Below are 21,988 nucleotides of genomic sequence, written 5' to 3' on the forward strand. Positions count from 1 at the left end.
AAAGGTGAAAGCGCTGGAGAAAAAGGTGGAGAGGACGCATGGATGCTAATCCCTGCGTTACTCTGAAAGAGAGGAGCAGGGTGGAGTCTTCCTGCTGTGAAACGGTGAGGACAATCTGTTGCAAAAGATCAGGCGGGGCGAGGGCACAGGGCTTGGCACAGCAAGGACAAGTTCCTGTCATTACTCGGTTCCAAGACCAGAGAATGCTATTAAGGACATCTTTATAAACATTTTGTTTGGGGCCGCAGATGAAACGTGTCCACGGATAATAAATGCATTTATTATGTTATAGGTAAAATATTAGTTTTTCAAGTTAAATCAAGGAGTTATCTGAATTTAAGGTTTCTAAAATATGCAAAGCGGATTTATTTTGGATATTGAATATATTGCCACCATCCATTACAAGGAGGAACAACACAACCTGAAATCGGACAACATACTCTATTGAAGAGTGGGATATTATGGAATAATAAATATATTCTTTATATCCTCTCTGTTTTTGATACCTACAGTAGGTTTATTGGACAGTCGACTATTATTATTTGAACTTTTGAATGAATCCAATTAACTCTGTTTCGTCTTTTGTAATTTCTTAAGATTATCATTTTTTTTATTATAATAATATTTTTTGTATTTTGTTTTGTTATTTTATAATACAGATTTGTCATTTTTGGCTGTTATAAATCAAATCAAATAAAAGTAAATATATCTGTTTTTAAAGTTACTAAAAGTGATACTACTCTTAATAAAGTCACAAGGGAATATATAATATCCAAAAACGCAGTAAAACACAATCAGGCTTCTTAAAGTCTTGAGTGTACCTACATGTATTTACCCTATTGGAAGCTACAGTATAGACGCCCTGATGTGCCGGTGCAAACACCATTACAACCTACACTGGCACAGAGAAAGGAGCACCTTATTTTAGTGCGGGGTGACAATGCTAACCACTGAGCCACTGTGCTGCCCTCCTGTGTAATTTCACTGAGATGAATTTAACATAACAAAGACTTTGAACGCTTACAAAACCATATTTGAATTCAGTAGCTCTCAAATAAAATCCAATATAAATGAAAATGGGTAGAATGTTGACAGTTTGATATGTTTGAGATAAGGTTGGAAATACAGTGGCTTAGAGCAATTTCCACAGCAAAGTACCTGTTTAAGCACGACAGGGGCAAAGTAGGGCCCGGCTCATCTTGATAATTCCTTTCTCACCCTTGTCACTCCGGCTTTACGACTTAAAGGAATTTCTTGATCTCTCTCGACATTGACTTTTTTTTTCTTTCCTTGGCATTTATCATATTTTTTCACCTTCACTGAAATGGAGTTTTAACCATGGAATATTTAGAGAAACACAGCTGACTTAGTGTATCACGTTATATAGCTGTACTAGTAGCAGTGGGCAGTTTGATGGTTACAGTGGTACCATTGTTGTTTGTCACTGTAACTCACAACAGGATTTGACATTGCTATTACCTTTTGTTTGCTACATTAAGCTTTTTGCATACATGATGCTAGCACTTTTATTGTGTACTATGCTCTCGACTTAGATAGCCAACACAATTTGAAAAATGTAAAGTGCAATATGTGTTTTGGCTAGATTAGACATTTTGTGTCATCGTGGTATTTTTTTCCCGCTAAGAATGGCCCAGAAAATGTTGGTACAATGCATGGCAGATTTTTATAACATACATTCAAAGAAGTCTGGCAGTACAATTATGTAAAACATACTTAAAAGACAATGGTCAAATTAGTCTAAAGTATCCAATGTTAAACAAATAGGGCCTTGTAAAAGGGTTAAACGGAAAACTAAGCGACAACTTTTTAGTAATAAGCACTGATATGTATAATATGTGAACAAAGATGATCATAGTCTACTATTGATGGAATATCTAAGTTATACTATTTGAAGGATTACAATATTAGAAATGTACATTCAATGTGAAATATGTCTACTAAGGAAGCGACCGTAATTGAAGTGTCACCGTATTCCTTTAAAGGGAAAACAGGTTAACTGGAGCTACAGGCTGAAGATGAGTCTGTCACTACCTTGCCTTTCTGGAGCTTCCCATGAAATTACGTCTGAACCGATGCATTTCAACCTTATATGCTGCATATCATAAAGCTGCCAACATCCCGTCCAATTCTCATTTATATAAGATGTTATTGGAGAGCTATTTTGTTTGATTTTCTTCTCTGAGCAATGTCACCAGAGGACAGCACATCTTTGTTGTGGTAATTACAGCTTTGTGACATGATGTGTCAAAAAAACAATTAATGAACAAAAGTTTCAGAACACAATGCACTTTGGGGACATTCTGTATTTAATAGTTAGTAATCTTATATGAGTGACTACAGCTTGATCGGAGTTCAAAGTATTATTATAACAACAAGTCATATCTACTTAAAACTGTGAATTTCCTCCCAGGGAAATATGTGACATCCCAGGTGGAGAAATATTGAGAAGATAACAATAAGGTGGATGATATGTGAAGAGTTCTCTCACCATAAAGAAAAGCATTTATCTGTGTGCTTGTTTCCTCCAGTATCCAAACAAACATTAGTTTTTACAAATCCAACTTGGGTCAGGCAGTTGAAATCTCAAATGGATAAACTGTACTTTGTAGATTTACCACTGCTGTTACTCATTTCTCTCTGCAAGCGTAGCACCATTGTGTTGAGTTCAAACAGAGAGACGTGTGGTGACTAAATCCTGCCTTGAATGCAGTCCTTTGGCCTCGCTTCAGGCCTCGCTCTGTCTATTACTGCAGCTCTGCGTCACGAACCTTCACCCTGGGGCTGTCAGCGAGAGTCCCCTCGGTGGGTGGGCCGCTCAAACATACATGTACTTTGCATGCACGAGCACACAAACACGTTTTTATATTACCATCACACCCAATATATCTCCCTCTCTCTCTCTTTCTTTCTGTCTGCCTCTCCCTCACAAAGACAGCCTTACTTCCCCAGGAATCAGGTCTTTTTATAGAGTGACTGTGTTGGCGTGGGCGGAGGTATGGCCGCTCTGCTTCACCCAGCTCAGACTGGATCTCAGATCAATATCCTGTCCCCCGCCGGTACAGACTGCTCCTGCAGACATGTCCTTGTGGTTTTACGTCCGTCGTCTCTCATAAAACGAGTCTGCCGGTTATTTACCCCACTCTAATAAAAGCCTATTGAAGGGACAGCATGTTACCACATCTATTGTTTAGGAATCATTGTTGCAGTGATATTCAACCACTAGGAATACGCATTATAGCATCCGTCCAAAAAGTATGGAATATAGAAGTAACAAAAAACAAGATTGCAGACAGCAATGTGTTTGCTTGTTTCTTTGTGTACACTTTTGCCAAATATGCATGTGATGCATTACCTTGTCTGTCACCCTCCTTTTTTACCCCATGAATGATATTGTGAAATGAAACCTTACATGGAAATGATTGGCTTTTGTAGTAATCACAGACTTTGAGTTAGTCCTATAAAACCTCTTAGTTCTGACTGGTCAGCTGCAGGTCCTTAGCAAACTTTCTCACATACTTTATACATGTTTGAAGCCAAATCTGTCCTGTCTTATAATTTCGTTCAAATATATCATAGAGGGCTAAATTGTAATCCCACTTCTACCGGAGCAGAACAAGCACTTATTCACTGTCAAGCATAGCAAGTGCAAATGCCCTTGGTAACCACAATAACCATTACTTGCAAAGGAAACCGTTCATCAGCTGTCCGTGAAAATTGCTTTGTTCACTTGAGGCAAAGTCGATAATATTTTCGAAGGTAGAGCGGGGGCCTGTATGTGCACCAGCCACTGTGTCCAGGAGCTGTATGGAAACTATTTTCTTTTCGGACTTTGGGAAGGCTCACTGAACAAGACAGAAAAGAAGGCATGCATCATTATTCTCACGTGCAGGCAAATTGTAGAGGAGTTTTTAAAATGTTTTTAACTCATTTTCAGATGACAGGCATTCCTTTACATTAATTAATGAATATTTTGTGAGGTTATTAGTGTTCATGCAATGCTGTAATTATTAAACTAACCAACAACTTTTTTATTTCAAACTTTGATGAAGTGCACAAAACCATGTTGGTAGTTTTTGACATTCAAACAAATCACCTGTTTATACTGTTACCCTATGTACACCCTTTGCAACACCTATTTATTTATGAAAACTTTTTTAACATGGCTTGATCATTTGAGTAAAGTAATAAACAAATATAAACGTAACATCTTTAAAACGTTGTGTCTTGATTAAATAGAAACCTGCAGCTCAAGATGAATGGTAAGGTTAAGGTTAGTTTATTTGTATAGCACATTTTAATACACAGAGGCGATTCAAAGTGCTTAGATTAGGCAAGCTACAACTTACAACTATTCAGGGAAATAAATACTATGGGATGAAACTGTGTCCTTGTAAAAAAACAACATGTTGTTTCAATGTAAGTACAGAGGCGCCAGCTTGATCACATTGGAAAAAACAAATCATGCTTTACCAAACCTCTCTAGCTCGTATATGAAAGACCTTTCCATCTATACGGCCCTTGAGGTCACCTACATGGCCTCTAAGGCTCTAAAGCCTGCACCCCTCAGGTTGGGTAGATTGTGCAGCTAAGCTGAGCTGAGCTGCAGAGATCTCTGAGGCTAGTTGGGGCCTTTCACAACCCTGTCAGCCCCTGTCGGCCCTTCATGATCAAGGTGACTTATGGGGGAGCGTCTGGCGCTATGACGTTGTGGTCGGGATCTCATTCCCTGACAGATTACAGTGTTGGACAAGCTGCCACTCGGAGCAGTGTGGCTGTGATGGCTCTGATAATTGAAGTGCTCAAAGGTGGATGGGTTGGACGGATGAAGCGGAGCAAGTCAATGGATCAATAGTGTAATCGTGAGCTCCAGGTGCTGGAGTTAAAAGGGCCAGCTGGACTGAGCCCTAGCAGAAGCCAGCTAAAAAAAAAAAGGTCACAGGGCCTTTTTGCCCACATTATGTCCTTTTTCTTACCCAGTGAAAGTTTGCCATGATGGGAGTGAACAGCTCAGCGCAAATAAATCCCATCGAGCCACATGTGTCCCAGGCAACATCAATGATGTACAGAAACTGACAGCAGAGAAAATATACCTTTACAAATGATATGACAGCCAATGTCTTCCAGCAACGATGTGGCATTTATGTCTCTGGGTTTAGCCTTTAGATTAGTCTATTATTGGTTTATCTTCCCCAGTCCCATTTCACTGATACGACCATCTATGTGCCTATCTTGTTGCTGGCAAATCGACAAACAGACGGCTCAACATTCATTGTGTGGCGGCGAACAGATTTCATAATCGTCACTCGCGTTGCTCACAAGTCAATAGCTATGACTTTATCAGCAGGAAAACACACAGAAGGTTTGTTCATGGACTTAATTGAATAGGAATAGCCGAGCCCTGGCGTCAAGCTCGCAAGTCATTTTCATATCGCTCAAATGTCAGCAGCCGATAGGGTGACAGGCTGCTCTGGCCACCTGTCAAGCCTCCCTGTGACAAGTACCACCAACGAAAATACCCTGGCATTATAAACAGACTTCTGCACAGAACATCAGAAGCTCTCCGTTCACTTCCTCTAAAAGTACACTTTCTCTAAGGCGCTGAGGAGGCGTTATCAACTCGCACAATGCGTTTCTCAGATGTTGTACAGGAACAACAGCACCTATCGTTTAGTGCAAAATGGACACTGCAGGACCAACAATACATCGCACACTATAAATATCAATTTACAAACATGTCATTCAATCAGTAGGTGCATTCAGGCAGCACGGCATCCAGACAGAGATGAGAAATTCTAGCTGTGCGGTTTGCCAAATGGAGGTGTGCATAGGGAGAGCAGCCACGAGGATCCGTGGGGATGAGGACAGAGGGATGGTTAGGGACTGAGTGAGACAGGGATGAGGATTTCTAATCCATAGAGGTCTCGAGAGAGTGAGAGGATCAGTCACTAGAAGAAGGTAGGCCTAACCAACTAACCGTAGCCCTAATACACACCCCCACTGGTAATTTACACTCATCCACATCATGACTGAGCCTGAATGAAGGTGAAATGCATGACGATGAGGATACGAGGGAGATTTATCCCTGTCTTCTGATGCTAAGAGGATGCAGGGTGGAAGGACAAAGGATTACATTTAACCTTTTACATTTACCTGATGCTCTTAGCCAGGGCCACCTATCAGAACACGCTCAAATTGTTATATCACCAACTTGACAAGCAACCCATAATAAAAACAGTACGCGTACGTGACAGGGTCAGAACCACAGAGCAGGGCCCTGGGATGACGATATAAAAGAGTTGCACAGGAAAATGAAATGAAGAGGTAGAGGAAGAAGGAACTGACAGGGTTGGATGACGATAAATGCCAGGTGCTGGAGGCCAGAGTTGTACTCTACAAGAAGAAGGAGCCCAGAGTGTATATAAAAGAGAGTTACAAAAGGGAGGCGATAGAGAGTGAGAGTGAGAAACCACATCCACAGTGTAGGGGGAGCAATACAGCGCTGAATAAAGAGAGGCAATCCAGGGAGGGGGTAAAAAAGTTAAAGCAGAAACAGGGAAGTATGGGAAAGAGAAATAGCCAATTAGCAGGAAGCCAGCAGGTGTGCTTTCTCTCCAGAGCCCCCCCCCCCTTCCTTTTACCCCCCATCCTCGGTACGGGGTAGGGGTGTGGGCTAATGCTGTGCGGGCCTTAAAGAGCAGGGAGTTGCTATGGCAACCGCCTGGCACGCTCTGTCTCCAGGGAAACGGAAATGTCACAGCTTAAGAGGTCTCACAGAAAGCAAGTGAGGAAGGGAGAGAGAGGCGGAGAGAGAGGCGGAGAGAAAGGCGGAGAGAAAATAAAAGGTACAGGTATGTGCACGGCGGCGGGATCGATGCATTACTCCTTATCTTTGTCGCGAGGCTGTCACATTATCTATGGAGTTTCTGTACAATCAAATTAATCATCTGGCGTCGCCCTCCAATCCTCCCACTCACCCCGTAACTTAGTTTACAGCTGGAACAGATGACAATGTAGACTCTGGGTAATTTAGAGACAGTCCCTTAGCAAGGAAGTGAAACCCAAGTTGCCTGCACCTAAGCACAATGCCGCTTATTGCCGGGCCTTTGAGAGCCAATCAACCTTCATTTATTTAATCAAATATTTACTGTCATAAGCAGCCCGAGGGTGTTGAGGGAAAGCTACAGCGTGCATTGGCAGCATGTGGCGAGGACGAATGCGACGGGTCCTTGCTGCTGAGCTATGGGCTGACCCTTCAAATCACACATTAGCCAGGGCCGACCAGCTGAAAGCCCATTAACCTGAATGGCCGCTGATTGTTCCACTATTAACACAGTCTGGCTCCTCTCCTCCAGGACTGTGCCCACGTATACAGGTGCTACAACACCCTTCAAGGTCTTGGATTAATCAAGGTAAACAAATGTTGTTTCTTTGTCATGGCAGTGCCATTTTGTTTGATGTATGACACATTACAGCTCCAACTTTTCTCCCCAAATCTCTTTGAAATTAAATTGACTAATTGTGCCCATCTGGTATAATTGACCTTTTCTTTGTGGCATGTCGGGATTCAAAAACGTGGTTTAAATTGTATTGGAAAGTCACAGAGTGAAATGAAAGTTGTGTGTGTGTGTGTTGTGTGTGTGTGTGTTTGTGTTAGCGTGAAGACAATAGGTTCAGGGTAAAGGAGATGGCCAGCTAAATGGAGCATTTCTCCAGCATGCTGCAATGTGCCTGAGAGTGTGGCCCGGCCATGCCTAATTTATTTCCTCTTTTGTCGTTGTTGTCTCCATTCCTCGGTTGATTAAACCAACCTCATGCAGCTATGCTCAACAAATAGCCTAATTGAGTACGACCTTGGCAAATGATATATCAGCCCTATCCTCCAAAAACACCACCTGCACCAGACGCCCATCTCCCCAGCCCATCGCTCTGCGGGCCGCCGCACCAAGCACAACAAACATAAACAGGGGATTCGCCTCCTCAGCCAAAGTCATTTCTTGCACGACCTTTCCCACAAATCACTGAGATGACACAGGGCTGGATGGATCACTGAAATGGGACACATTTGTATCACTTAGACCTTTCATCAGATGCAAGCAGATACTCATCTATTATTCCCCTTTCCATTTGCAACTTTCACCCCACAGCCTGCACACGGAGGGCAAAATAAGTGAACAAAACATTCCTATCTTTTGCCCCATGCAGCAGCTGCAGCAGGCTTAAGCAGCACAGAATTCTCATTAAATTTCCATCCTGTCTCTGTGTTTAGATGGTAGCTGGAATGAGGGAAGGAAGGGGGGCTGGTAGTTTGTGTTCAAAGGGGCCTGCTGTAGAAGATCTGATGGCTCTCTCAGTGCAGTCTCTGGTGGGATCTCTCGCAGGATACAGATGCCTGCTCTGAGATGGCTTCATACCTAATGAGTCTGAGCTCCAGCAGGGCTGCACACAAAGCAGCGCTGCCCCCGATTCTCTGTTTGTTTGCCACCGCCAGCCCCACCCTCGTTGCCTCGCTCGCTCGCTCAGTACTGAGCGATGTGCCTGCCCACAGCTAGTGTGTGACACTGATGTGTTTCTCAGGAGGGATGCGTATCCTGCAGGTAAACACCTGGAGGCTGAAAAATCACCGTCCAAAAGCGAGCGACAGGGGCTGTGCTGTAGCCAGGGACTGTTAACAAAGTGAGACTCATCCCTCTGCCTGTCTCTGTGACTACGAGAGGCATGTGTGGTGGGACAGCAGGATTCAGATGAGGGGTGTCAAACATAAGGCCTGCGGGTCACAACCTGCCCGCCAAAGGGTCCCATCCCGCCCACTGGATGACTCTGCAAAGTGTGAATATTGCACAAGAATTTAGTGCAATAATATTCCTATACTGTACATCTGTGGAGAGTAAGAAGTGCGAGGTCTCAGGGGAAGTTAAACAGTGAGTAAGCTACTCTCTGTAAAATGCTGCTTCAATAGTTTTTCCCCTACAGTTCTCTGAAAATGCTTTATGTGGTCATATTAAAATATACTGAACATTGTGTTAATATTTTCTAAAGCGCGAGATAAGCTAACCTACCTTTTTAATAGCTTCCACTTTTGTTGGTGAGATGCAGCATTACTACTCAGCAGTGCATATGTATTGAAAACTAAAAGTATTTCTAAATCTGTTTGAATAACAAACAAGTCAAATAGTGAGTAAACCATCTGAACATGGGAGAAACTGAAGCAAATTCTTTTTTTCACAACATCTTAGGATGTCCTTCATCTCTTTTCTAAATGGATTGTTAAAAAAAATGTTTTATACAATATATTATTTTACGTGAATAGGGGAAATATTTGGAGGTTATTATTCTATGGTTTAAGTAGTCCGGCAAAATTGAGTTTGACACCTCTGCCTTAGATGTTTTAGATGTCTTTTCAAAAAAGTTTTGTTTGAACATTTAGACAAAACACAAGTAAGTAAACAAGATGTGTTGGGAATATACAAAGTTAAAGCATGAAGAGAGGGTAATCACTTGACTCTTCTTAATACGGGACGGCAGGGCCTTTGGTAATTGGATTGATCCCTCACTCACAGATCCTTATACTCCTTTGACAAGTACTTGTGTGTATTTGTTTTACTTGATATAAAGCCGAGGTGTAAAGCAAGGCTTTCTTTGACTCCTTGGATAACACACTTTTACAGTATCCTTTCAAATGATACTGATGTTGTGACTTTAATCAAAGGCAGAATCATGTTAAGCCTTTGAGCAAAAGAAGGGATTGATATTTAACACATTTGTAAAATTCTGGTATTTTTCTTCATACAGGAGGAATTTAGTTTGGCAGCACCTCAGCAAAGGCTATTTGTGAATTAATGTGTCCTTGTATGTTTGTTGTGAGAGAGCTCGTGCTGCGGTGACCTCTACTAAAGACACGGAGGGGACGCAGGCTTGGTAAACAGCAGATCTTCCTTTCACGTCCCTCAGAGCCATGCCGCATCTGGCCTGATGGTGGGATACGGACGTGTTGATAAAAATAGGTCACACTGCCAATATACAGCCTGAGAGAATGGCAGCAAGGTTACCACAGCAAGGAGAGAGAATGGACGGATCTGTCTGTCTGTCTGTCTGTCCATCATCCCGGTCATGCTGGGAGATTAGAGGACAGTTGTAGGGAAGAAAAGGACAAAGGAACAAATTCTCCGTCCACTTACACAGAGGTCAGGCGATGTTCTGAACACTTGAGTTTTCTGCACTGCTGATCATTTAAATGACGGCATCCACAGGCATCCTCTTTTAAAACCAAATGGAAAAATCACACTTGGTGGTAAAGAATACTGTAGCTTATTAAAATTTCACTTTACAGCTCTTTGACGAGCTGCGCGTTCCAAGACAGCATGCCATCGAGAGCCTGCGAGAATAAGTCCCTCAAGGCGATTCGCGCAAGACAAACTACAGGGGGTGTGTGTGTTCTCCGCCATCCGGACGATTAATGCATGCTGTACTGAGGGTCCCATACAGTCCACAGTGCTCGTGCCATTATAGGCCTTGCTAGAATGGGCCGTCATCTCGTAGGCGCTGGTTGTCCCAAGGCAGAATGGCTTCAATCATAGCTTGTGAGGAGCCAACAGTCACTAGGGACACGTTTCATTGAGAGTTATAAGAATGATGGAGCCATGCAATCTGAACCCCTCTCCGAATGGATGGAGGGATTAAACAGTGAAGAAGTGACGAAGATGGATGGAGAGAAAAGGACGTTACTACATGCCTTTTCCCTTCTTCACCTCAGAGAGCTGTCATGAGCGCTGGCCTGGCCTGCTTATTTATTGAGAGCTTTCATTCATGAGCTGACTGACTGGCAGCGTTTCAACAGACCTGGGCTTCTGCCCCCTGGCATGCCTTAGCTTCCTTTTTAAGCAGGCCCTCCTTCATAAGCATCAATCAGTTGATAATTTCATCAAGCACCCCACGTAACTGACAGTCCACAAGACAACACAAGACCCAAACGGCGTATCCCTTTCACCACTTCCCTGCAAATGTGCCAGGGGATTTATTAAAAACACTTCCTGTGGTTAACAATTTACATATTGCCAATATCACAAGACTTCATTAAATAAATAATCTGGGATCACATCTCTCCTCAGATGTTTGCAAATCCAATTATTGCTTTATCAAATTGGATTTCGCTGTTATTATTTTTATTTTTTCAGGGTGTGGTGCCTGGAAATAGGATGATGAAATTGGTGCAGTTTAATATCAGCGCTGTGTAAATGTGTTTGGTTTCATCACTGCAGCTGTAGACAGTCCAAAGGGCAGACACAGTGCTCCAGAGCATGGGCCACTGCTGGGACGACTTCCACGTTAATCATATTACAGCGCAGCTCCAAGGTGTGCAGAGGACATTTGCACACAAGGAAATGTGTGTAGGACAAAACTAATAGGCAAGAAAGTACCTAAAGCCACGGCAGGGAGGCTAGCTTATAGCGCTGCACCGACAGGATACTGGTGTTTACTGTTTAAAGACGCAGAGAGACTATAAGTTTCTACAGGGAGCGTAATTAGCTGTGAAGCGTCAAATAGACAACAAAGAGCGCAACATGAAACTGCCTCAGATGCATATCCTTGAACTCTCTGCGCGGAGATGGTATCTTTACAAAAGAAAAAGATCCCCCATCTCCGTCTCTCATGCTTTCTGATCTCTTCTCTTCACGCTACCATCTACATGTTTTCAAAATAAAAACAAAGTAAATAGAAAAGGAAGGATTCTCCACGGGGCCAGACTGATAAAATAGTTCTTCACAAGTTTTCCCTGGAAGTGGAAAGACCATCCCCAGAGTTTCTGTGTCCACTCGGAAGGACACTTTAGCAGCCTCACTCTCTGGGGAGACACTATTCACTAGGCACAGGGAAGATAAGACAAAAAAAATCAAATCACCCTTTTCTTCCCCTATCTTTGATGCTCCTCTGGTACACACCTGAGTTTCCTCTGTCTCTTTGTAGCACCACACAAATAAAAAACATGTGAGGAGAAGCAGAGGAAAATGAGGCTCCCTAAGGTGTGAAAAGAGAGGGGAGAGAGTGAGCGGAGGAGCACCGGTGCAGTTTTTTCGTACAAACAGCGAAGCCAGGAAGAGGAAAATGAAACATCTTGTTAATGTGCTGCCTGGAGTACAACCTTGCTCTTATACCTAATATTCCCCAAAGTGCGAATGTGTGTGTAAGGCTTGCATTTATATATGAGTGCAGGCGAGATTGGGACCTATCTATAGTGACCCATGCTGACCTGTGCATGAATAAGCTTCATTTCAAATGGACAGGAGTGGTGGAAACTAAATAGCCTCTCATTTCAAAGTCCCTGAGAGTAAAGGCACATTAAATAGACATGGAACATGGTGGATTCTTGCTGGATAATTACACCGACATGCTAACAACTCTGAATTGTTGATTCTTACCACCGTTTGCTTTCCCTCGACAGTCTTTGGAACATCATTAACCACCAAGACAGAAATAAGGTTGTAACCGTCTGTCTATCTTTTTTCAATCTACCAACACCTAGCCCCTCTGCATGTATCTTTTGTTGATGGTCCTTTGAACTTAAAAAAACTGGATTCTGCTAATGCATATAGTGGCCTAACGACTCCAAATCAGAGGAGATGCAGTGCTTTGGCCCGGAAGGTCGATAATCTAGTCAGACCAAGCTATAGCAACATCAACATCAATTGGGAAGACCATTTAAACAGTGTCGTAAAGGATCCAGACTGGTGATTTACCAGGGACTACTTGGCAATGAGCAAGACAGTGAAGAAACTCTTTCAAACTTCCATTACTGATGTACTGCTATGGTCTCACAAAACAGCCCACACTCATCCCCCTTATGGATAACCAACTTTACATATTACAAATGTTGACAGTTGAGACAGAAAATGACCCTCAAAATATACACAAACAGCAAGAGGGCAGGAAGTAAGGATGCTGTGAAGCTGACCGGAATAAATATAGACTTGTTAAAGTGCTAACATGTTACCAATTCCCAACAGGCAGCATCTCTGTGCCAGTCCATCTCCTGAGACCCGAGGGTGTTTATGATATAGTCACTATATGTGTCCTCTCCTGCCTTGGAGATGGAGCTGTGAAAATGTGGTTGGGGGCAATAACTGTCGTTGGAAACAAGAGGAAACAGAGGTCTATGCCGTTCGGCCCACAGATGCCCCCCCCCTCCCCACGCCTGCCTGGCAGCCAGACATCCGTACAACTCTGGGGCCTCAACCGAAGAGAGAGGCTCACAATGTTATCTGTCCTCTGCCTCTCCCGTACCCAGTCCACCATTGTCTATTTATTTTTTCTCTATCCTGAAAATAAAAAGGGGAAATGAAAACACACCTTTTTCATTATTTTTTTTCTTCATCCAAGTGCTTTCCACCTGACTAAAATTCATATTTATGCTAATACGCGGCACCTCTTTCCGCCTCTGCCTCACACGGGAGATGGGAGCCAGGCTAGAATTAATGACATTGCATCGGCGGTAATGTTTGGCGCGTTTCATTAGCTGGTATATCTTTAATTTCCAATAAACACAGTAATTAGGGGAGGTATCCGCGGAGACAGGCCCTGGCAGGCTGCTGCCGTGGTAACAGCTGTAACCGAATCTGCACCGAGGTAACAGCAGTCAAGGAGGACTTTCAGCATAACCAAATCCTGCCTCGCAGTGGGAAGGGCCTCGATTCAATTATATGAAAATGAAGCCCAACACAGATAGCAGCCCGGCAGCTCGCAGAAAAGTGAGAGGAAGGAAGAAAAAATAATATGTGCTTGAGCATCTGCAGGGAAGATGGAGATGGACCCATCCATATGTATATAATGGTATTCAAATAAAGAATATATCCATATTTCAAAACAGATATAAAAACCAAACAGCCCTATAGACTTTCATTACATCGTTTTCCTTTAAAATCCCTTTCAAAGCGGTATCTCCCTTTGCTTCATCTTTCAAAAGCTCACTCTTTCAAAAAAGCACTTAAGAGGGAGGGGAAAACATTCACACAATGTTCCTAAAACCAGCCCCTCACATGCTACACTGTGTCTTGCTCAGTGTGAGCACAAAGGGCATTGGAATGGATTAATCCTTATAGTCAAAGGACTAGTGAGACTCATGTACAGAGAGGCAATTTACCATCGTGACCTTTCAATCTTTCAAATACGTTCCACATTCCCCCCCACACACACATACTTTTGAATGCTCTCCTCCAACGCAAGTGCCGCAATCATCTGAGGATTTCTTCATCTCATCATGACTTGATGAACAGAGTGAGATAAAAATGGAGGAAGAAAGCACATCAGAAGGACTAAAGCGAGATAGGAGAGAGATATAACGATAGAGACAAAGAAGTGAGAATTTCTCCCTGAGAAAGGATACGGGCCAGGTAACCGAGGAGAGGAGAGCTATAATGGAAGCTGACACCGCCTGCGTTCCCAGTCCTGACCTCCCAGTCACAGTGTCCCCTTTATTTAGAGACAAACAAATGGAGAAGCACAACGAGCTAATAGGCTGTGCTGGGTGCTCAAACTCAGTCACCCCAGTGTGAGGCGAGGAACGCAAACTGAATGGCACCTATATCACAATGGCTGAGAAGTATTAGCTAATGATGATGGAAAAATAAACCCGACTACAGTTATAAAACCAGATTTCAGTTAAGATAATCAAAAAGTTTAAGATTTGACGATGAAAATGCTGACTAATGCTTCCTGACACATTTCTTTCCACTGTGTATTTTGATTCTTAAACTAAGCAAGGTGTCAGTGTTGTTGTATTTTTTAACACCTCCAATGTCGTCCAAAGCACAAATACCTAATTCACACCGACGGTCTTTCAGGGCCGGTTCGGAGCTGGAGCTTGAAAAGCACCGGGTTTTCCTGTTCACACCGCAGCGGAGCAGCCTCTTAGCCCCGGATTCCGGTTCGTTTCGAGCACCAAAAGATTGTCCGGCCAGAGCAAAAGCACCGCATACGCTTACGTCAAGGCAGGGGCGGGGGCAGGGGCGGGATCAACTCCTGAACAACAACAAAAAGCCTGCGTTTTATCCAGTTTGTACACAACGATGGAGAAACTGAACAAGCAGCAGTGGTCCACTGAAGAGACCAGCTACCTACTCGGAATCTGGTCATCTGAAGAGGTACAGAGGAAGCTGGAGCACAGTCGGCCATTGTTGTCGTTGTCGGTGTCAGCTGTGAGGGGTTTCCTCGCGGTTTGGCTTTATGAAGCAGGCACGCAAACGGTTACGTCATGACGCAAACGATGACGCAATGACGCAGCACCAGTCGGACTCTGGGCAGTGTGAAAAGAGCCGGAGCTAAACCGAAGAACCGGTTCTGAACCTGAAAAGCTCTAGCACGGAGCTTGAACCGGAGTTGCGTTGGTGTGAATGAGGTAAAAGTGAAAATTTTAATCTAATCTGTGACATAATCTTCAACCATGAAGAAATGCAACGTAGTATATTTAACGTTACTCTATGTACATCATCCTTCTTCCAGAAATACACTTTGAAGCACCAAATGCAGGGGCGGACTGGGACTAAAAATCAGCCCGGGCATTCCGACCGGCCCACTTTGATACCGCTAGTAAATTGTCAAGGGGTGGGGGGGGGTGCTAGTGACTTATCCGACCGGCCCACTTCGGTACCGACCCATCGGGCTTCGTCCCGAACATCCCGATGGTCAGTCCACCACTGACCAAATGTGTATGAATCTACAACGGAAAGTAGTCCCCAACAAATAAAGAATGTTGTTTATTTTATTAAACGATAAAATGTTTTTGAAAGATCTATGTCATCAGTAGTAATTAATTTTTGAAATGTGCTGAGAGCCACAGACATGCTTAGAATAAGATTATACGGTTTATTTTTTCTTGGGCTTGTGCAGATACTAAGAAACATTTAGAACAATGCGTTAAACCTGGATTATATACCAACATTTTACAGGATGAAAAGACTTCTCTGTATATACACCTCTATTTCCATAACAGCAACTATATCTCTGTGCTTCATAAATGCTTGTTTTGCAAGGTTTGACAGCTTTAGTCAGTTCTCTTTCTTTGTTCCTCAGATCAGGTCCCTCCCCTCCTCTGTCCCTCCTCCCTGTGCTGTACACATCACCAGTTTACCAGATCAGACAGAGGCTATGGAAAGGTCACAGCTCACTCGCGGGTCCTCTCCCGCTGCCCTCCGTGGGATCAGGCTCTGCATTCGGGTTACGAGTGCCCCGAGCAGCCCTGCTTCCCAGTAGGCTCCCTGAAGCCCCGAAGCCCAGTCTGGTATCCCAGCATGCGGGATCAATAATGTCAGACATCTCCATATCCCCAGTAATAACCAGATCAGCTTGGGACCATGTGCTGCGCTATGATTAGCGACAGTGGCTTACCAGTCCTGTTCAGACTTCGCGCAGGAGAACAATAAGAGTTGACGTCTCCATCTGCTCCATCATGAGTTACTGCAGACTCTTTCCCTCACGGAGAGAGATTCACAAGGAAGAGGAGCTCACTCACTTTTGGAAAAGCTCGCAGCCTAAGTCAGAAAGCAGCGGTCTCAAGCTGTGCCTCTTCGTTCTCCCATCTCAGTTGATCTTAGGGCGAGCATATGGCCTGAGAGTGGAGAAAGTGCAGCATCTCGGCAGGCTGGATTAGGGATGGAGTAACAGGCTGCGAGGGAGTGGTGATGGGCTCTTTGGCTGGGGCACGCTGTAATCTGCCCAGCAAGGCAGAGCACAGATGCTGGGCCAGGCAGGGAGGCTTACTCCTCGTTAAGGGTCCATTACAGAAAAGTCCTCGTTAAAGAAACACCACTGCGAGGAGAGACCCTCCGATAGATGAACCAACTTAGGGTACATTTGACTGAAACATTTATTTATTGTAAGATCATGTCTCCATTTTCCTATACTAAATGATTATTTTATGTGTCTGTTGATTGCGTATATATAGGATATACATATTTTATATGTTGTAGGATTGTGGGAAACGGTATTTCGATCTCTCTGTCTGTGCATGTGACTTTGACGTAAAGTGATGTGGGAGGACCAGCTTAAATCTAAACTCAAAACCTGTTTGATTAACTCTCGCACATTCATAGTCTCTTCCCACCTTGTGTTTGACTACATTTCGCCAACCCTTTCCATCCGGGCTTCCCGACAGGCTTGTTTGAGAAAATGCTTTTGGTTAGCAAAGCAAGGAGATGTGACGAGGGAGGGAGAGAGGCCTGAGGAATTCTGCTCAATTGAGCACCAGGGAAAATGTTAACATGGGGCTCTGGCACCTCTGCCAAAACGAGTTAGCCTTACTTGATGTTTCAGTGTTGATTAAGAGACAGGGATGGGAATAGGTTTCAGCTCCGTTTAGTAAAGGAGAAGCAGGTGCAGGTTGGGACAAGCCAAAGTGATGATGGTGTTGAGTAGCGTCACTTTGTACACTGGAAAAAGAAAAGAATTCCCTAAAAAGTGATTAATTGCAGCTTCTCTGACTCAGGCAGAGGGGTTCTTTTAACTACATGTATATAAATGTACCTTGATATATTAGTTAAGATTGTTCATTGAACATAAGCTCCTGTAACGAATAACATTTTGAAAGTTGTTGAAGTATGAAAATGCATCTTAATAGAGTATGTCAATGTTTTTTGATTTCACGACTGAAAGATCTTTTCGCTCTCCATTACTTTTTGATAATTTTTTTATTGTGTTAAAAAAAGGAAATGTTATGACAGCAAGACTTGCACTTGCTGTCTATGTGTGAATTTATAAATAATGTGTCTAAGAAATTATATCATTATTAAGTAGCACCCCAAACCCTTTAACATGGCTGTCAGATCTATAAAGATATGCAAGTGGTTACATTGAGCAAACTACATTTTAAAGAAAGTTCTACAAATAATTGAGCGCACTTTCCTAACCTTTTGAAAAGTTCTTCAAGGACAGTAAGGAAGTTCGACTTCATAATCAGTCTGGTGATGATCAGCCTTTCATGAAATCCTTTATCCTTTTGAAGTGAAGTGATTGCATTGGACATTTAAAGTAGTGTCACTCTGACATCCGAATGGTACATTCATTTTTACCAACAATGAGATTTAATGATCAAGTGCAATTCAAAAACATTTCATATAGGCATTTTCTGCAGTGTGGAGGCTGAAAGAGATTCTCTAAAGGAGCACGTAGGCCGAACCGATGCGAGGAAGATTTTCCCTCTCCCTCTTTTTCACTGTAACAACCTGCCTGAGCATTTCATAGCTGCATATGCTGCTGCTTAAAGCACCACTGAGATTTATGCCGTTGTCAGCTCACAAGGGTGCAATCAGGAATAAAGATCCCATAAACCTCTCTGATGTGTCCACAGGTACAGCAGTACTGGGTTATTGCTGATGGCAGATACAAACCACGTAACTGTGTGTGTTAGGTGGTTTTTCCTTGTCTTATTCAGAGTGAAAGCTTACACAGTTACAAGTTTGGATTGAGTTTCATGACCCGGAGACTTTTGAGTTCTGATTAAACCTTGTGGCACTGTTGTATGAATCCATTTACGTCAACAAGAAAACTAGTTTAGCTCTTACCTCAACAACAGGGGAGAGAAAGAGGGCCATGAAGTTTGCAGTCTGCCAGAGAAAGAGATTAGCATGGAACGAGAAAACATGTCACGTCAAAGCTTTAGGCCCTTTGTTTTAATCTTAAGTAATGCTGATTTCCTCTGGGTTGCTGAGGTTGGCAAGAGTGTTTACTGTGTGTGTGTGTGTGTGTGTGTGTGTGTGTGTGTGTGTGTGTGTGTGTGTGTGTGTGTGTGTGTGTGTGTGTGTGTGTGTGTGTGTGTGTTTGTGTATGTGTGTGTGTGTGTGTGTGTGTGTGTGTGTGTGTGTGTGTGTGTGTGTGTGTGTGTGTGTGTGTGTGTGTGTGTGTGTGTGTGTGTGTGTGTGTGTGTGGACAATGTTTGTTTATGTTGGGATTGTTTGTCCACTCCTGAAGTCAAGCCAGGTTGGCATCTGCTGCACAATAGTTTTAGGCGGCATGAAAGTGTGTGTATAAGGCTTGGACCCTACAGATTACGTGTATATATGTGTGTGTGTGTGTGTGGTGTGTGTGTGTGTGTGTGTGTGTGTGTGTGTGTGTGTGTGTGGGGGGGGGTGTGTGTGTGTGTGTGTGTGTGTGTGTGTGTGTGTGTGTGTGTGTGTGTGTGTGTGTGTGTGTGTGTGTGTGTGTGTGTGTGTGTGTGTGTGTGTGTGTGTGTGTGTGTGTGTGTGTGTGTGTGTGTGTGTGTGTGTGTGTGTGTGTGTGTGTGTGTGTGTGTATGTGTCCACCTGGCTTTCTCTCAACGGGTTACATAAGTATGTGCGAAGCCTTCAGGGGACATCCCTCGCTCTGAGTCCAGCTGGCACCCCGCTCCCGCTCCTAGCTTTCTTTCCTTTAACTCCATCAAACAACCGACTTTATTTATCTCCTCCGCACCTGAACAACAATGTTTGCTTTATTTTAATTGATTTGTTTGCTTTCCAGATTGTCTTAACTGGGGTGACATGTGGGCTTTAGCTGATACAAGCCCACGCTGTTGAGACAATTAACTTTCTCATTCTGTATTTTCATGGTGAGGTTGTGCATTGTTACGCCTGGCTAGATAGCATCTACTTAATCCAGCATGGCTCAAATGTGTGGTCAACACTGTGTAAGGAAACATAAAAACATATCTGCAACTATCTGTGAAACGGTGCAGCTTGATGACCACATGTGTCAAGTAACTAAGTACATTTACTCAAGTGCTGTACTTAAGTATCATTTTGAGGTACTTGTACTTTACTTGAGTGTTTTTATTTGGTTTTTTGTACTTTTACTCCACGGCATTTATTTAATATATTTAGTTATTTTGCAGATTTGGATTAATGAAATATAATCAACACTTAAATAAGACTTTAGTTTTACCTGGAGTAAATTCACAAGCTATCCTGCAGTATACCAAGTCATTAAACCAGCTTTGATAACACTTTAACGCATCAATAATTATAATCAAAACATATAATATATTTCGGAAATGGGCCAATTTGCATAATGAGTACTTTTACTTTTGTTGCTTGAAGCTTATTTTATTACTTTTACTACATTTTGATTGCAGGTATTTTACTTGTAACAGAGTAATCCTACACTCTGGTACTTCTACTTTTTACTCAAGTACAGGATATGAGTACTTCTCCCACCTGTGTTGATGACTGATGGGAACAGTATTTGCGTGAAGGCCGAGGTATGAGAAGTGTCTCGGTGCTGTCTGCGTGAGATTGCAGAGTGGTAATCAAAGAGGTGGCATGCCTTGGGTTGGTTGCACTGCGAACCCCCCCCCCCCCCCCAAAACTCCCCTCTGGGCCTCTCAAGGGCCGTCTATCCCACTCCATCGCATCACCGTAGCGACAGCTCTCCTCGCCTCCCCATCAATCCCCTGGCCAGTCGCAGGTTCCTGATCTCACTGCCAGCTCCTCCGCCAGTCAGCAGCTGCCCAACAACGCCAAGCCTGACAATCGCTTACCCTGCCGGCTTCAAGTCTGTCAACCCCCGGCCTGTCAAATTACTGTCAGCGTAAACAGTGGGGGAGAGGAGATAGAAAAGAGGAAGGGGTGAAAGTGGATGGGAAAGGAATGGCGAGAGTAGAGTGGGGCATGTTGGGTGGGATGAGATGGGGTGAGTGTCACACACACACACACACACACACACACACACACACACACACACACACACACACAACTCTGATATATCACTCTCGCCCCATCTTCTTCTGATGCTCCCACTCCCATCAATGTCCCCCTCCTCTCTCTTTTCCCCATCTTTCTTTCAGGTAATTCCCTCGGTCACATCAGTCCTACTCATCTCTCCGCGCTTTTTCCTCCCTCAGCCCCTTCGCCACACATGTTCCATCTCTATCCCCCGGTCTCAAAGCCCCAGCTCAACATCTCTTTGAGTCGCCAAAAAAATAAAAAATAGAAGAAGAAGAAGGCGAAGAAGGAAAAAGTAATGGGCAGAAAAATGAAATGACTTTCTGGGCCCTCACCTAAAAGCATGGCTCGCTCTTCAAGACAGGCAATACTCCCTCAATTATTGCCACTCACAGAAACGTCTTCCACAGTGGAGGAAGTTTTAATTCCAGGTTTCCAATAAAATGAATGCCCTAGATATAATATAGAAATGATTCCTCAGTGTTTCAGGATCTGCATGACAGGGCACTGTGACTGCAGCACACATGCCCTGCACATATGAGAACACGTGGCTTCATATACTATAAGTAAGTAAGAGATGATGAGGAAGCTATATTGATGCAACCTCTCAGCTTTCAACCTCAACCTTTTTTCCCCCTCATAACTGAAGTCTATTAAGTCCTATTTATATATTAATTTACACCTCTGGATACGACTGGTCTGAACATACATGAGCCGATATATCAATAATGCCTCAGTCAATTATGCAGGTACTTCCTAGATTACTTTCTATTCAAATGCCCTAAACAACCAACTATTTTACCAAAACATACAATCCATTTTCATTATCTTTTCTGTGTCTTTAGTATGGGCGAACATGTAAATATGGAAAGAAAATTTGAGTGACAGATACTATGACACTCGCTATACATAATGTTTATCCATATTTCTACTAGAACTACATTACTGCATTTAACTCAACGAGTAGGCGGCATATGTAATAATGTGGCTTCTTGAAACCTAGATTTCTGGTCCTCATTTGTGTTACATTACCATTTCCAGTTGTAGTTAATGTTCCTGTAATGTTTAGTACTTGTACATTTCCAATTATCTTTTGACTTCCAGTTATATGTCTAGTTCAAGTTCTAGCTCAAATTTTTGTTTTATGTTTCACTATTGTAGTAATTATCTTTTCAGTTCTATGTTATGATAGTTCCTGCTCGAGTTCTTGTTCTGCTTTTAGTTATAATCCTTGCTTTTGTTTAATATGAGTGCGTTTTTGATACTAGAACTAGTTGTAGTTTGAGATC

General features: G+C 43.1%; 1 protein-coding gene across 20 annotated transcripts in view; it reads right to left on the reverse strand.

The window, feature by feature from the left end:
- Window positions 1-21,988, reverse strand: part of celf6 (CUGBP Elav-like family member 6) — a 144,037-nt gene that overhangs the window by 83,915 nt on the left and 38,134 nt on the right. For 11 of the 20 annotated variants that reach the window (XR_013805446.1, XM_079666041.1, XM_079666046.1 and 8 more), the window contains exon 3: window positions 18,567-18,608. The exons of the other annotated variants lie outside the window; for them this stretch is intronic. Coding sequence is in view for 10 of the 11 variants with exons in the window: in XM_079666041.1 (XP_079522167.1) it covers window positions 18,567-18,608 (42 nt within the window). In the remaining variant the exon portion in view is untranslated. The remainder of the gene's footprint in view (window positions 1-18,566; window positions 18,609-21,988) is intronic. 20 annotated transcript variants of the gene reach the window in all.

This window comes from Notothenia rossii (assembly GCF_949606895.1).
Source record: "Notothenia rossii genome assembly, chromosome: 2".
Taxonomy (NCBI): domain Eukaryota; kingdom Metazoa; phylum Chordata; class Actinopteri; order Perciformes; family Nototheniidae; genus Notothenia; species Notothenia rossii.